General features: G+C 58.5%; 4 protein-coding genes across 4 annotated transcripts; 3 read left to right on the top strand and 1 right to left on the bottom strand.

Moving 5' to 3' along the window:
* Positions 1–116: 116 nt before the first annotated feature.
* CH63R_05626 (Major facilitator superfamily transporter) lies at positions 117–1,915 on the top strand (the record flags this gene model as incomplete). Its single annotated transcript, XM_018300601.1, has 2 exons — positions 117–405; positions 519–1,915. 2 exons carry the CDS (start codon positions 117–119, stop codon positions 1,913–1,915), a joined length of 1,686 nt encoding a protein of 561 aa, XP_018158451.1.
* Positions 1,916–2,189: 274 nt separating this feature from the next.
* CH63R_05625 (MFS monocarboxylate transporter) lies at positions 2,190–3,611 on the bottom strand (the record flags this gene model as incomplete). Its single annotated transcript, XM_018300600.1, has 1 exon — positions 2,190–3,611. One exon carries the CDS (start codon positions 3,609–3,611, stop codon positions 2,190–2,192), a length of 1,422 nt encoding a protein of 473 aa, XP_018158450.1.
* Positions 3,612–4,419: 808 nt separating this feature from the next.
* Positions 4,420–6,903, top strand: CH63R_05624 (Fungal specific transcription factor; the record flags this gene model as incomplete). Its single annotated transcript, XM_018300599.1, has 4 exons — positions 4,420–5,500; positions 5,633–6,053; positions 6,156–6,444; positions 6,496–6,903. The coding sequence occupies 4 exons, from the start codon at positions 4,420–4,422 to the stop codon at positions 6,901–6,903; spliced, it is 2,199 nt and encodes a 732-aa protein (XP_018158449.1).
* A 6,282-nt stretch (positions 6,904–13,185) lies between these two features.
* CH63R_05623 (CFEM domain-containing protein) lies at positions 13,186–14,924 on the top strand (the record flags this gene model as incomplete). Its single annotated transcript, XM_018300598.1, has 4 exons — positions 13,186–13,287; positions 13,377–13,512; positions 13,702–14,380; positions 14,471–14,924. 4 exons carry the CDS (start codon positions 13,186–13,188, stop codon positions 14,922–14,924), a joined length of 1,371 nt encoding a protein of 456 aa, XP_018158448.1.
* Between the last annotated feature and the right edge of the window lie 597 nt (positions 14,925–15,521).

Below are 15,521 nucleotides of genomic sequence, written 5' to 3'. Positions count from 1 at the left end.
AGACCCGGCTGGCGCCCGCCGTTTGTTCAGATATGCCGGTCCCTGGTCTTTCAGCTGTCTCCGACTTCAACAAGGCTTGATTCAAAAGCAAGATACCGGAACCCCTCCAGCTCACGATGGCCTCCCCATTGGCATCCGAGAAACAGCAACAATCTCCTCGGAGGAGCATCGACACGTTATCGGGGAACCGGACGGCGACGGCGACTCCCGACGTCAACGTGGGCAAAGAGTATGAGAGGAGTAACATAGTCCACGATGGATCCAGCAGAAACGACGACAACGACAACGACAACGGCCTCGCGCCGCAACGGTCCAACGCGTCTTCCGTCTGGGTCGCCGAGACCATGTCTCTGCCGCGCGAGGTCCTCTTCGTCATGATCTGCTGCATGGCGCAGTTCTGCACGCGTGAGTCGTTGGCCCTTGTGTCCCTTCCACTCACTCACTCCATACCCTCAACATCACATCAAAAAAAGAAGCTCGAACCGAGTCGACTGACAAGATCCCCCACACACCCACAGAGGCCGCGTACATGGAGACCCTCGTCCTCCTCCACGTCATCGGCGGCTCCTTCAACGTCGACAGCCCGGCGCGGCTCGCCTGGCTCGTCGCGGGCTACTCGCTGACCGTCGGCACCTTCATCCTTTTCTCGGGCCGCCTCGGCGACGCCTTCGGCTACAAGCGCATGCTCATCATCGGCTTCGCCTGGTTCTCGCTCTGGTCCCTCGTCGCCGGCCTCAGCGTCTACGCCGACTTCACCCTAGCCGTCTTCTCGCGCGTCCTGCAGGGCATCGGCCCGGCCATCTGCCTGCCCAACGCCCTCGCCCTCTTCGGCGCCGCCTACCGCCCGGGACACCGCAAGGCCATGGTCTTCTCCTTCTTCGGCGCCGTCGCGCCCATGGGGGGCGTCGTCGGCGCCGCCATCGCCTCGACCCTCGAGCTGGCGTGGTGGCCGTGGGCGCTGTGGGCGCTGTCCATCTGGCTCGCCGTCCTGGCCGTCGCCGGCTGGTTCATCATCCCGGAGCCCCCGGCCAAGTTGGGCCCCCCCAAAGGGTTCAGGGCCATGTTCGTCGAGCTCGACATCCCCGGCGCCGTGACGGGCATCGTGGCGCTCGTGCTGTTCAACTTCGCCTGGGTCCAGGCGCCCATCGACGGGTGGAAGACGCCCGTGGTGCTCGTCCCCTTCATCCTCGGCCTCGCGCTCTTCGGCGTATTCGCCGCCATCGAGTTCCGGTTCGCGCCGATGCCGCTGCTGCCCTTCGAGGTCGTCAACGCCGACGTCGGCTTCGTACTGGCGGCCGTCGTCTGCGGCTGGGCGACGTTCGGCGTGTGGACGCTGTACCTCGTCCAGATCCTGCAGGAGGTGCGCGCGCTCTCGCCGCTGCTCACCTGCGCCTGGTTCTCGCCCGTCGTCGTGACGGGCGGGCTGGCCGCCGTCATCACGGGCAAGCTGCTGGGCCCCCTGAAGGTGCGGCCGCCCATCGTCATGAGCATGGCGCTCGTCGCCTTCACCGTCGGCGTCATCCTTACGGCGACGGCGCCCGAGAACCAGGTCTACTGGGCGCAGATCTTCGTGTCCATGCTCATCATGCCCTTCGGCATGGACATGAGCTTCCCGGCCGCGACGCTGATCCTCTCCGACGCCGTCAAGAGGGAGCACCAGGGCATCGGCGCCAGCCTCGTCAACACCGTCGTCAACTACGGCATCGCCCTCGGCGTCGGGTTCGCCGGCACGGTGGAGGTGCACGTCAACAACGGCGGCCGCACGAAGGAGGACCAGTTCAAGGGCTTCAGGGGCGCGTTGTACATGGGCGTCGGGCTCGCGGGACTCGGCTTGTGCGTTGCCCTGACCTTCTTGGCGAGAGAATGGCGGCATCGAGGGGGTAAGAAGGAGAATGAGAAGGCTGCCGAAGCCTAAGCTGGAAGGGAGGAGGCTTCGCGATGACCTCTGCCTATAGATGTTGGGCTGCTCAGCGCTACATAGATTAGATAAATAATAATAATAACCACCGTAGACAAGACCTCTGAAGGAACGAATCCTTGGGGCTTTTATGACTTGTCAAGACTTACTACACCACTTCGTTCCCATAGATCGCTCCTCTCAGCGTTGTTGAGCACAATGATGTCCATCATTACATTGTACAAACAAGTCATTAACTACCATATAAACAGTGTCTTGAATGCCGAAAGCTTTACACGATCCAGGTTGACCCTTTTCCTACTCTGATCATCCTCAACACCAATACCAGTACCGTCATGGCCACCATACCGAGACCCGACAGTAGCTGCACGCCCAAGTAACTCCCGGTGGCTTCCAGGAGAGCGCCGGCAATGGGCGGCCCGGCGAGCGACCCAAACGCGTTTGTTGTCGAGACCATGCCCAGCCACGTGCCGTGCAAGCCGAGGTCCGGCACCAGAGTCGAGACGACGGTAGGGGGCAACGAGACGAGACCGCCGGATGCAAAGCCGTAGGCGAGGGCGAACGCCACGCTCCCGGCGCCGGTGCTCACGCCGAGCCAACACAGGGCCACGGTGGCGACGGATACGGATACGCCGAGGAGGACGTTGATCGGCCCGCAGCGGCCGGCGAGCCAGGCGGGGAACAAGCGTCCGAAGATGGAGCCGGCGTTCAGGATGGCGACGAGGTAGTACGCCAGCCCCGACGTGTCCGAGGCGCCCTGGCCGGCCAGCCCGTGGGTGAGAGAGTACTGCTGCAGGTAGTAGATGGGCGCCATGTAGGAGAAGAAGTTGAAGAACATGGCCACGGAGAAGACGACGAAGGAGACGTTGCGGTAGGCGGACAGGTCCAGCATGACGCGGCGGCGGCGCTGCATCTCGGCGCCGAGACCCCCCGGCTTCCGCTCCCGCAGCACGGCAAAGGCAAAGGCGTTGGTGGCGAGGGAGACGAAGGCGATGACGCGGGTGGCCCAGGGGAAGCCGACGCGCGGGAGGAGGCCCTGGACGATGAGCGGGTAGACGACGCCGCCGAGGCCGCTGCCCGTGGCGACGACGCCGGTGGCGAGGGCGCGGCGGCGGGCGAACCACTGCAGGATGATGGCGACGGAGGGGATGTAGAGGCAGCCGGCGCCGAGGCCGACGCAGAAGGCCTGGGCGAGCAGGGTCTGCCAGTAGCGCGAGGCGAGGCTGGTCATGCACAGGCCGAGGAAGACAAGGGCGATGCCGGTGAGGGTCAGGCTCCGGAAGTAGCCGGCGTCGTAGAGGGGCCCGACGAGCACGCCGACGAGGAGGACGAGGCAGGACTGGATGGAGCCGATCCAGGCGATGGCGTCGGCCGAGGTGTGCTGCATGGTCGCCTGGTAGTAGGTCTGGAAGACGCCGTAGGAGCTGGTCAGACCCCTTTTTGGTTGAAGATGGTCAGCGGCACAGGAAATGAGCAGAGGAGAGAGAGAGAGAGAGAGGACGCTCGCTGACCAGGAGTTGAAGAACAAGAAGAACGAGCCGGCGACTTGCAGCCAGGCGAGACGGCCGCCGTCCGGGGGCAAGTTGGCCAGCTCGACATTTTCGTCCACGACGGCCGTTGTGTTCTCTTTCGGGGGTCCTGGAGGGGGTTTCGAGCGCGGAGACGGAGCATCGGTCGTGATGGTGATGGACATGGTCGCCGAAGGGGGGTTGTAAGTCGATCAAGAGTCCACGAGCAACTTCAGAGAAAGGGAACGAAATCTGACGTTGGACAACTCGCGTCTAGGCCTATTGCATTCTCGGGTCTGGAAGAGAACTATCGCTACTGGTCACTGTGAGATAAGAAAATGAAAAAAAGAGTCGCATTTTCAAGCTATCTCGTCCACAATTCCGGTGTCGGGGCGACATTTTTTTTCCGAGTCGAGAGAGTCATGATGAAGCGACGACGCCCTGTAAGGCGCAATTGACATCGACATGGGAAACATCGGGGACAGTCGAACGACTCGACGAACCAACAGCCCCGCAAAAAACAGAATCACGCAAGAAGAGTTGTGGAAGCATCATTGTATCGGTGAGAGTAGTGCTGGTTAAGTTTGTGACACAAGGGTGATTTTCGCCTAAGTCTCAGCCCGTTAGTTGGGGCCCATAAAGGTCAAGCGTATCGGTGAGAGGAGAAGAAGTGTGTAAGTGTGTGTGTGTGTGTGTGCATTTGAGTGAGGTAATAGATAAACCTAGACTGGGGGGTGGAGGAGGGTTGCCGAGAACGCGGAGAAGAAGTCCGAAGCCGAAGCCGAAGTTCGGTATCAACTTCGGTATCAACTTCGGCGAGCAGGGGGACTTGCTGACAACATGAATTGTATCTCCCTCACAGCGACAACGCTGACAATGACGGAAACCCAACCGCGACTGTGGCTAGAAACTTGACTTGCAAACCAAACTCCATTGCGACGGTGTCTTGCTTTCCAGTATCCTCCCCCCATCTATCCTTCACTCTCGGCATTCATGACACCGGCGTCTTCACCGCTCCGTTACCGAAAGAACGGCCGGCTCCAGGCCTGCGACCCCTGTCGACGCCGCAAGGTCGCCTGTGACCACGTCAGTCCCGTCTGCAGCAACTGCAAGCGGCGCCGACAGGCCGAGCCATGTGAGTATACGGTCAGCACGCCGGCCCGGATGCGGTCCGCCCGTGCTGCTTCTTCGGCACAGACGACGACGTCTCCTTCGGCGAGTGTGACGGGTTCCGAGACCGTTGCCGAGCAACAACACGAGCATGCAACTGCGTCCACTCTTGTCGAACAGCATGACCAACACCCGAGGACCAGCCCTCTCGCCCGAGATAAGGAAACTCCCACCCCGGGAGGACCAGCCCGGGAGATGGGTGTCCGGGACACGCTGTCCGGTCACCTCGGGTTCACCTCCTGGAGCGACGTGTACAGGGAGGTCGGGAATGGCTTGTCAGGCCACGACTTACAACATCCAGAGGGGGGCAGCCCAACTGACCAAGCAAACGACCAGAGTCTCGAGAGCCGGAAGGACGCTGGCGCCGCCTCCGCCGAGGATGCCAAAACCCTCGAGATGTGTCTCTCCGTCCTGCGCCAAGTCCCCCAGGAATACGAGGGCAGGGCCTTGTTCGATCCATACGCGGACCCCCGTAACGCCTTCATCCACCCCATCTCCCAACGCGCCCAGGACTCCCTCTACGCCACCTTCGGCCGCCACCTCGGCCCCGAAAGGGACGACGCGCGGCTGTCGGAGCTTGCCCGGGTCCTGTGCCGCAACTCGGCCCGGCCCTTCTCAGAACACGAGCCCGACCCGGAGGTCTGGATGGCGCAGTTCATGGGGCCCAACCTGCGCTGGGAGATGCTCGGCATCCTTTTCGTGTCGTGGGAGATCAAGGCCAGGACCCGGGATCTCGCCCGTACCGAGGTCGGGCGGATGGGCTACGGCCAGAAGAACGAGTTCCGGAAGTGCATCCTCGACTGCCTGGCGCTGGCGCGGCGGGCCGCCGAGGTCGGGAACACCCTCTTGCTCTACCTCTACATCAGGAAGACCGTCATCGAGTCGATAGTTAACGGGGACACTAGTAAGTCTTTCGAGGTTCTCTGTTTTTTCACGTGTTATTCTTCTTCCGTCTCCCAAAACGTTACCAACCCCCCCCCCCCCCCCCCTTTGCCCTTCTGGTTTGATACATCCCTGATATCGTCCCGGGAACCAGGTCTCTCCACGTGGATGTCCAGCGGCGAGATGGTGTCCCTCCTCACCTTCCTCGGTCTGCACGCCGAGCAGACGAAGCAACCCTACAGGCCGACCCTGGCGTCCGAGCTGCGGAGGCGCTTGTTGCTCAAGGCCTTCAGCCTCGACAAGGGGATCTCCACCATCACGGGGCGGCCGCCCTCGCTGAGCCACCGCTACGTCCTGACGCCGCTGCCGCTGGACATCGCGGACGACGTGCTGATGGTGCGGGACGGCGGGGGTGCCGCCGCCGCCGCCGCCCTCGACGCGGGGGGTTGGAGCCCGGACGGGCGGCTGTACCCGGTCACGATGTGGCGGGCGCGGTACCGGTTCATGCGCATCCGCGACGAGATCTTTGAGGTGGCGCTGGGTCCCGAGGCCGCCATCTCGGCGGATGCCGTACGGTGAGCAAAAGAAGCCCACAACCCCCCCTTTCCTTGATGAAATTCTACACGCGCAGTTTTCGTGCTAATCAACAAATTCTCTTTCCCTTTTCTTTCCCGCAGCGCCCTGAAAGTCAAGGAACTCGTGGCCGCCGCCGAGCTGCCGGCCGTCTTGCGGTTCAGCGAGTCCGACGTGCAGGACCCCGGGGTCAGCAGCCGGGTCCTCGACACGAGGCTGTTCATGCTCCTGGAGCACCTCCAGAACCTGTTCTTCATCGAGCGGCTGCTGAGCCGGTTCGATCGCGCCGGCAGGGGGGAGCTGCTGGCGGTCAGCTACAACATGACGTCGGCGACGTTGCTGTACTGGACCAACATGGACGGGCTCGGAGCGTGCGAAGACTTTAAGTGGATTGTAAGTGGTGCCTCGAACACTTTGGGGCAATGATGCTGACGCCAGAGACAGGCAATGACGTACGCCGCCCCCGGCGGCGGCATCCTCTGCCAGGAACTCCTACAGCCGACGGTGACGGGCGGCAGCCACGCCGCGGTCACCGACAGGAACGGGAACCCCATCACCAGGTCCGGCATCGTGCAGGTGCTGAGCCTGCTGCTGGGCTTCCTGAAATGGGTCAGCCCGCGGGAGGCCAGCGGGGGCATCTGCGCCGGCTGCCGGGACATCGTGCAGCGCGTGCTGGACGAGGCCCTCAACGGCAACGTGGGGCCGGGCGGCGGTGCCGGCGGCGGCGAGCACGCCGTGGGCGGGGTGGGATGGGACTCGGAGGTGCAGCTCGACTTCAACTTTGAACTCCTGGACACGTTTGAGTGGATGCGGCCCGAGTTTTCGTGGGGTGATGCCTCGCAGGTCACGTAGGACTACCTGATAGTCGTGCATAGTAGGATGATATTGGAGGAGGAGCATAGGAGGTTTGCCCATGTCGACCATTGTCGATTGGTCAACTTGGAAACTTGAACATACTCATAATTCAGTCTCAATAAAAAGACGACAAACAATTCAAAGCGAAACAGATTGGACAGCATCCCGAGAGTGGGCATGTGGGTGTGGAGTACTTATTTTGTCAAGCACCCCCCTTTTCCCAACAACCAATGGGTCGGTTAGCTCAGTTGGTTAGAGCGTGGTACTAATATTTCACCTGAAATGTTGTGTAATGCCAAGGCCGGGAGTTCAAGCCTCCCACTGATCACATTCTTTTGCAGTTCTTTTTGCATTGACTTAGATGAGTCTTATTTCTTGCTGCCAGTCAATGATTTTTCTTCTTCTCATGTAGGTAGGTAGATAGGTAGCTGCAAGGTTCCCTCCCATGTTGAAAACAGACTGATCACATTGCCTAGGAATAGTGAAGGAGCAGACAGAAGAATGTGTTTTGAGGATGTAAAAATAAGAAAGAGAGCGTGCGTGATAACCGGCAGGATAAATACATGCATGATGCATGCATACATGTCTTCTGAGTTGCAAAGGTTAATCAGAGATCGACTGAGATGTTCTTCATAGATTGATCTACCAGAGTTCAACAGCGTCGACCCCAGCTGTATGAGCGCAAGAGTACGCACATCTGAAATCTGCTCTGGTTAAAGTAGACTTGGGGATTGACATGAGGAGAGCGTACAAGCGGTAGGATGAACGAATGTGTCCTCTTCTTCAATAAACGCAACATGAGTTCTCCTACCTACTACGCATACCGCAAATCAACATCAAATTTCAAAAAGTTCGTTTCCACCAAGGCAAGTAAATGCACCAGTGTTGGACTCGTTTGTGGGCCTGGGGACCAACTCAGATGGCTGTGAAGGCGCTGCACCAGGGGCCACGGTCTAGGGCCGAGGACGAGCGAAGACGGAGCCAGCTCCGAGAACAACTCCGTCGGACCCTGACAACGGACGGGAGAGGGACAAAAATGCAAAAAGAGAGAGAGAGAGAGAGAGGATGATTTAAAAACCTGATTGAGTTTACCGGTGTTGATATTGCGTTGCATCGGCCCCCGTTCCCTCAAGGAGCAAACTGGAAATGAAGCCCTTGGAAGGGGAGGGGGGAGACGAACCTCGGCTTACACACCGGCCACCACGAGAACAATTTGGAACAGCGATCCCTCTCTCGCGATGTCATCAAAGATACGAGAAAAGACGGCCGGCCTTATTAGCGACGGGCTCGAAAATTTGCAACAGTCTGGGGCAATTACCAACGCGGCGGTCCGCTTCGAGGCTTCCCACGACCAATTCGCTGCAGCTCTCGACTCTGGCATCATCATGGCCGCTCACGTAGAATCAGAAACACGGAGTTCCCGGGACGTCACGAGTGGACGACCAGGCATCACCCCGTCCGAGGTGTCGGAGCAAAAAAAAAAAAAAGAACTGTGGTGGTGGAAGCTATCAAAAACCTTAATGTCCACAATGGAGTGTCGCTACGGCATGCAAGAGGAAGCCATCTCCGTTCGCGTGAACTCTCTGCACGAGGTACGGAAGAAGAAGAAGAAGAAAAAACCTCACTGAAACATGCGGCTGGGGCTGTGATCGGCCTCCATGCGGTCAGTCAGCTCAGCGCACCGATGATGCAGTATCGTCCGTCATTGGAGATTGAAGTAGTGGCCGAGGGATACCAAATAACACAGAACCGGGTTTTCGGGTCCCCTCCCTCCCCTTCCCGGTCCCTTCGGACTCGAGACGCGCATCCTGCTCATCGACTTGGCTGCATCACCGGGAAGGATTCGACTGGGGAGAGAGAGAGAGAGAGAGAGAGCGAGCACCCATCATCGATTGGGCGCCAGCCGGACAGCAGTTTGGAGGAGCATCATTACAAAATAAACTTGAGTGAGAAAAAAAACCAAAAAAAAAAAACCCAAAGGAATAAAAAAACAGGAGCGGCTTTCAATGTCTGACACGTCGACAGCCAACCGATCAGTCGGTCTCACTTCCGGGTGTGTCTTACACAACAACAGTCAGCAAACGAACAAGAGAACCGTGGAGCAGCAGGAGGGCCGAGCCCGCAAATTGGGCAGGGCAGAAACCGGGATGTTCTCCCTAGGGCTCCAAGGTGGTCTGTTCCGTGCTCGCATGAACGAGTCGGCGCCCCTCCCCTCGCCAACATTGGAGCATTGGAACATTGGGTCCTCGCTCGCGCGAAACAAAAGGGGGGGAGGGGAGGGGAGGGGCTGCGGGCGAAGCGAATCACCAGGCTGACTCTGCCTGTCGAAGTCAGATCTTGAGCCGGCAAGTTGCCTGCAGTGCACCCAGTGCCCGTCCAGTGCCCAGCAAGAAAAAGCAGGAGGATGGGGGAGTCTCGACGGTTTCACTTTGATGTGTAGACCCGGCTCGACCGTGGCCGAGAACAAGAATCCGCCTCCCGCATCCATGAGTGAGAGATGTGGAGAAAGAAGGGCCATCTGGGCATCTGGGCATCTATCCGAACATCTTGAGCCACGCCGACAGAAACAAACAAACGACATGACAATTCTCCGAACGATCGAATCGAGGCCGACTGAAAAAGGACAAAAAGTGAATGACTCTTTCTCCGGTAGCTTCACAACCCTCAACCCGAATCGCCGAGGGGGGGGGCGGGCTTCCCACCATCTCTCGGCCCCCAATATCACCACACCAAAACCCACGTCTCCCGCCGCGTGGCTTTGACCTAGGGTCAGGGAGGAGGAAGTGGGATAGGAAGTGTACAGGCAGTACATCTTGATGTCTGCCCTATGCCCTCTCTCTTCTTCTTCTGCCTTGTCGGGTCTCTCTTCCCCCTCCTCCCTCTCTTGGTCTCAGCCGGGGGTGTCGGCCGGCGACCGGAACCCCAGTCCCGGCGCGCGATGGCGGCAGGGAACATGGCATCACCAAAACCCCATCCAAGAACACAAATCTTACGGAGCGCAAACCCACTGCGTAACCCACCAGTCCACGCCCGGCGTCATACGAGAGACACAAGACAGAGGGGGGGCCACAGGGAAGTCATCGTGGGAAGGAGACTCGCGCCACTCCACATGCGGGCCGGCTGCTTGAGTTGCCGTCCATGGCCGGCCGTCATGCGACGCCGGGTGCACACCGGTTTCTCGCTAAAAGAGGTTTTCAAAGTGTCTTCATCTCCGTCCTTCGCACCCACCTTCACTCACTCGCTCACTCGCTCGCTCGCTCAATCATGTACAAAGTTCGCTAGAGTTCGTCCTCAGTTGTCTCTCTTATCTCCCTCCCCCCCGTCACGTCACACACTCGCGAAATTCTGCAGACGGTCATGCAAGGCACCAGGAACTGGAAAAAGCAAAACCTGCCACAAATCTACCAGTATGTGAGTTCCTACTCGCAGAATCTATTTACACCTCCACCTGTTCTCCACAGAGTTCAAGCCCTTTCGGACAACAGCGTTTCGATATCCTTATCCTATATGGACAGAGGAGGAGGGGGGGGGGAGAGAGTGTGTTCTGTCCGAGATACGATGAACCCCAGGCGACAGGTCACAAAACGAGGACGAGGGAAGGCCCCCCTACGAACACTTGGGGGAACCGGGGACTGGGCCTTCGGGGGCAACGCTCATCTGCTGCGTTGCATTCGGACCTCCAATAAATCCCGTCGGCCCCAGGAGTGTTGCGGATATTGACCCCTTCAGGGACACATCTGAACACATCTGGGCACGGAGAGAACTCATAGAGAGTGCGAGAGTGCGGCCGAACTGGTTCATTTGGGCCGAAGACGGGGCAGCGTGCCGAAGGATTCGGCCGGTTGCCAATGCAGCCCATGCAAGTGAGCGAGTTGAGACAGACATTCGCACATTATAGGGACCACTGATGCTTGTCTCACTCGACCCCCTTCACCTTCACCTCCATCCCGAGGTCCATCTCGGCAACAAGGCCGCACTGTAATTCTTTTCGACTCGGGCATCAAGCTGCATCTCGTTCTCCCCCGCCCGCCCCTCCTCTGCGGATCCGTCCCAACTCGGATCGTACCATGGATCGAACACACGCCTGGTAACCGTGTGGCCCATAGGCCGTCGACCACCAATGGCGTATCGTGCCGGGTTCGAGACCCTCATCTGGTTCCACACACAACATGCCGGATGTGTCCCCAGGATAGGGATAGCACCGGCCAACTGCAACGCCACCCTTGCCCGGGCTAACGTCCCAAGGGGCAAGTCCAGGGGACGGGGACCAGGAGATTCATTCAGCTTTCAAGGAGCCAAGTCCACGGAGAGGGGGGGATTTCCAGAAGGTCCAGGTCCTTCGATGTGGTTTCCAGTGCAGCCACACAAAACCCTGGCTTTTCTTCGGATGTTTCTTGGTGTGTGTGTGTGTGCGGGTGTGTGTCTGTGTGTTTGTGTGTCTGTTTTCCCCCCATCTCCCTCTTCCTTCCTTTCTTCTTTTGCTTCCTCATCTTCCCAGCATTCGACACACTCGTTCCCCTTTGTGTGTGTGTGTGTGTGTGTGTCAAGTCTGCAACCCTCCCGCTGCAGATGAGAATCGGCTTCGCCCCAGCTGTGCATTGCCGTGCCAGCCCTCCTCTTCGGCCAGCCTCCGGGAACGAGATCCTTTCCGCCGCCATTGGTCTTTTTCAGGTGTTTTCTTTAATACACACATTTTTATTTATTTAAATTCTAGTGCGTACTTCTATTCGTCACTACCATTAGTCAGTCCACCACGCAGGACAATGTAATGGTTACGCCATGAAAGGAGCACCACGGTAATATCACGGCACGGGCACGTCTTAATGACACTGGTGGGATGCAGACCCTTGACTCTACTCTCGACCTCGATGTTGGAGGAGATTTTTATCACAAGTGCCTGTCATTGATCCTTGCGCTCCCCGATCCTCCCCCCCCCCCCCCCCCCCCCTCCCTCTTCTCCCCTCCGACCCTTGCTCGCCCGTGTCTGGGCCGCCGTCGCGCCATCCCTTTCCTCTTTTTCCTCCAGGGGTTTCCTTTCTTTACCCAATGAAGATATGCGCGTGTGCACCAAGTAAGCACATGTGGGTTTTCCCTTTTCTCTCTCACTCTCACAGATGACGGGCATCATGCGCCTCTGTACTGATATCTGGTCCTCCCTCCCCGACATGGGCGGGCGGAACTCTAGACCATTCGGCTCCTTGAAAGCTGAGGTTGACGAGATGGGGGCCTCGGTCCGCTGTCATGTCACGTTGACGGGGCCAGATTTGGCATCTCCCGTGTATCGCAGCAGGCGACTTCCTCGTCCTGCCACATTTGGCTGTGTGTGCGTGTGTGTGTGTGTGATGTGTCATGGGTTGCGATGCAGCGAATCCATGACGCCCGGAGCCGGGGACCAGGGAGGACGGCGGCGAACCACTCCGTCGACGGCCGCCACTCCTACAGTATCTGTACTATCCGTGCCTACTTACGCCTCCCAGCGAGGCGAGACAGAAACCTACCAACGACATGGTGTGTGTGTGTGTGTGTGCATGGGACGGACTAACCAACACAAGGATGGCTTTTCGACACCCGGCCGCCACCGAAAACCACCACTACCACCAGAAACAATGTGAAGGATAACGGCCACCACCGCCGCCATGCCGTGCCCGGTAGACACTTGTTGGTGTCTTGTGGCGTCGAAGCCAAGTGGATCGATGCAGGTTCGCCCTCCTCCATCGAGCTTCATCTCCGTGTTTGGCATGTCGCTAGACACAGTAGAACCGACCACTCGCTCGTCCCAAGTCGTGTATATGCCTCTCTCTCACACTTCTCTCTCTCTCTTTTCCTCCATGTCACCCCCCCTCCACCCTCCCTCTTTTCTCTCTCTCTTTCCCTCTTTCTATTTGTGTGTCTCTGTTTCTCTTATTGACTAAAGTTGGATAAAGATGGATGGCAAAAAGTCCGTTTCACGACAACCTTAATCCCCTTTCCGTCCCTCCCACACACACCCCTCGTTCTTTTCGCCTTGCTCCGTGAGCGAAGAAAGAAAGAAAAAAAAGAAGAAAACCTTGAAAACGCCTCCATCACGACGACGACGAACGTTTCTCCGAGCACGACGCCTACGCCATGGTCGACGAAGTAGATATCTAGCGCGAAACGACCACCACGACCACGACCACGACCACCCACCCGCCCCTTCTTCCCATCATCCCCCTCGAGACGATTCCGAAAAAGAAAGAGAAAAAAGAGAAGGGAGGCTTACTCCCATTCTCTTCCTCCCTACGTCCCCAACCCCCCGCCATGAGGTTCTTCGCCCTGTTCCTGTCTCTGGCCGCCGTGCTCTCGTGCGCCGCGGCCCAAGGCGATGCCACGGCCGCCGTGGCTGCGCTGCCGGCCTGCGCGGTATGTTGTTGATCATTACACACACACACCCCGACCAACAGAAGTAAACGACTCGAGAAGCTCATCATAAGGCGCGTGTGTGTTTACAGCAATCATGTCTCTTCACGGCCGTCCTCAGCTCCCCCTGCGCGCCGACCAACCAGACGTGTATCTGCACCAACGCTCCTTTGCAGGCCGAAGTTGAAGCTTGTGTCATGCAGAACTGCACCCTCAGGAATGCCCTTAGTGAGTGTTTTTCCTCTCTATATATCTCTCTCTTAATCTATACCTCTCTCTCCCTCAAAGCTCGGATCACTTCCTCTCTCTCTCTCTCTCTCTCTCTCTCTCTCTCTCTCTCTCTCGATGGTGAAACCAGGTTGCTACTGTTTTAAACATGGCTTGACCGGGAAACATTGGCTGACTCCCTATACGCAGCAACCAAGAACGTCACGCTGACGACGTGCGGCGCGACGCCGAGGGACCGCACGACCATGTACAACACCATCTCCATCACCATGGGCACCCTCTCGGGCGTCTTCGTCATCATCCGCCTCGTCCACAAGGTCCTCGCGACCCTCGGCGACCTCGGCATGGACGACTGGTTCATCCTCATCACCCTCGGCGCCGGCATCCCCGGCACCGTCATCAACACCCACGGCTTCGCCGCCAACGGCCTCGGCAAGGACATCTGGACCGTCGCCTTTGACAAGATCACCAGCTTCGGCTACTGGTTCTTCGTCATGGAGCCCATGTACTTCGGCCAGGTCACCCTGCTCAAGATGTCGCTGCTCTTCTTCTACCTGCGCATCTTCTCCCACAACCGCACCATGAAGAGGCTCATCTGGGGCACCATCGCCTTCAACGCCGTCTTCGGCACCACCTTCATCTTCGTCGCCGTCTTCCAGTGCACCCCGATCAGCTTCTACTGGACCAAGTGGGATCTCGAGCACCAGGGGACCTGCCTCGACATCAACGCCATCGCCTGGGCCAACGCCGGCATCAGCATCGTCTTGGACTTTTGGATGCTCGGCCTCCCGCTGTCCCAGATCAAGAGCCTGAACCTCCACTGGAAAAAGAAGATTGGCGTTGCCATGATGTTCTTCGTCGGAACCTTGTAAGTCCCACCACGTTCATCTCTCTCGTCCCTCCCCTCCCTAGTGCCAGCAACCCCACCCTTCATCACTTGGCTAACCTTAAAACCCAGCGTTACCGTCGTCAGCATCCTCCGCCTGCAGTCCCTCGTCCAGTTCGCAAAGTCCCAGAACCCGACCTGGGACCAGTTCGACGTGGCCCTCTGGTCCACCGTCGAGATCAACGTCGGCATCATCTGCGCCTGCATGCCCTCGATCCGCGTCATCCTCGTCGGCTTCTTCCCCAAGCTCCTCGGCACCACCCGCCGCGGCACCTCCAACGCCGCCCGCTACTACATCCAGTCGAGCGGCAACGGCCGCAGCCGGAACCGCACCCTCGGCAACGAGGCCAAGATCCGGACCGTCGACCGCGACTCGGCCTCCTCGAGCGCCGGCGAAGGCGGGCCGACCGGCATCATCTACACCAAGGAATACACCGTCGACTTCCACGACGAGGCCAGTCTGGTACACATGCGGGAGCTGGAGCCCGGGAGCTCAAAGACTGGGCGGGGCGGCTCTCCGTTCTGAAGGTGTCTTTCCTTTTTTTGTTTGTGTATGGGGCGGAGGAGTACTTGGAGTCTACGAGATGTATGACATATTTATTTTTGGTATACTACCACAGCGTGCGGGGGGACTACGGTTTCCCCGATGGTGAATGGAACTAATCAAGCCATATGAGAATTATTCTTGGAGACTGAATATTGTCAGTTTGGAACAGGATAAGGAGACCGCCATGTGTTTTGCCGCTCTCAAGCCCGGAGGTCACAATCCTTCTCTGGCCTCTGTTCCGATCGTATGACGACGCAATGCCTAAGCCATCGTGTCAGCATCGTTCCACGTAACACCAATCCGAACTGGAATGTGAAGCGGTGAGTTGCTCCCATTAAGGGGTTCCCCAAAACTTGTCGAAGCTCTCTCCTACCTGTGTCACAATGCTCAATCCCATCCAAGCAATCCTTGGCCCGGCGGGCCGAAGCCGCTCCTACAGATGGCCCTGAACCAGCGAATAACTATTCATTTCTGAGTTGGATCTCATATTTCAACAAGACCTTCGTCGTCTTTGGCCCAGTCAAGCAATCTCTGCGGCGATTGGGCATGCGGAGTGTGTCAGACAAGCCGCCGAGA

Source organism: Colletotrichum higginsianum, chromosome 4, assembly GCF_001672515.1.
Source record: "Colletotrichum higginsianum IMI 349063 chromosome 4, whole genome shotgun sequence".
NCBI classification, from domain to species: Eukaryota; Fungi; Ascomycota; class Sordariomycetes; order Glomerellales; family Glomerellaceae; genus Colletotrichum; species Colletotrichum higginsianum.
Note: the sequence above shows the minus strand (reverse complement) of the source record. Positions and strands in the feature narration are given on the sequence as shown.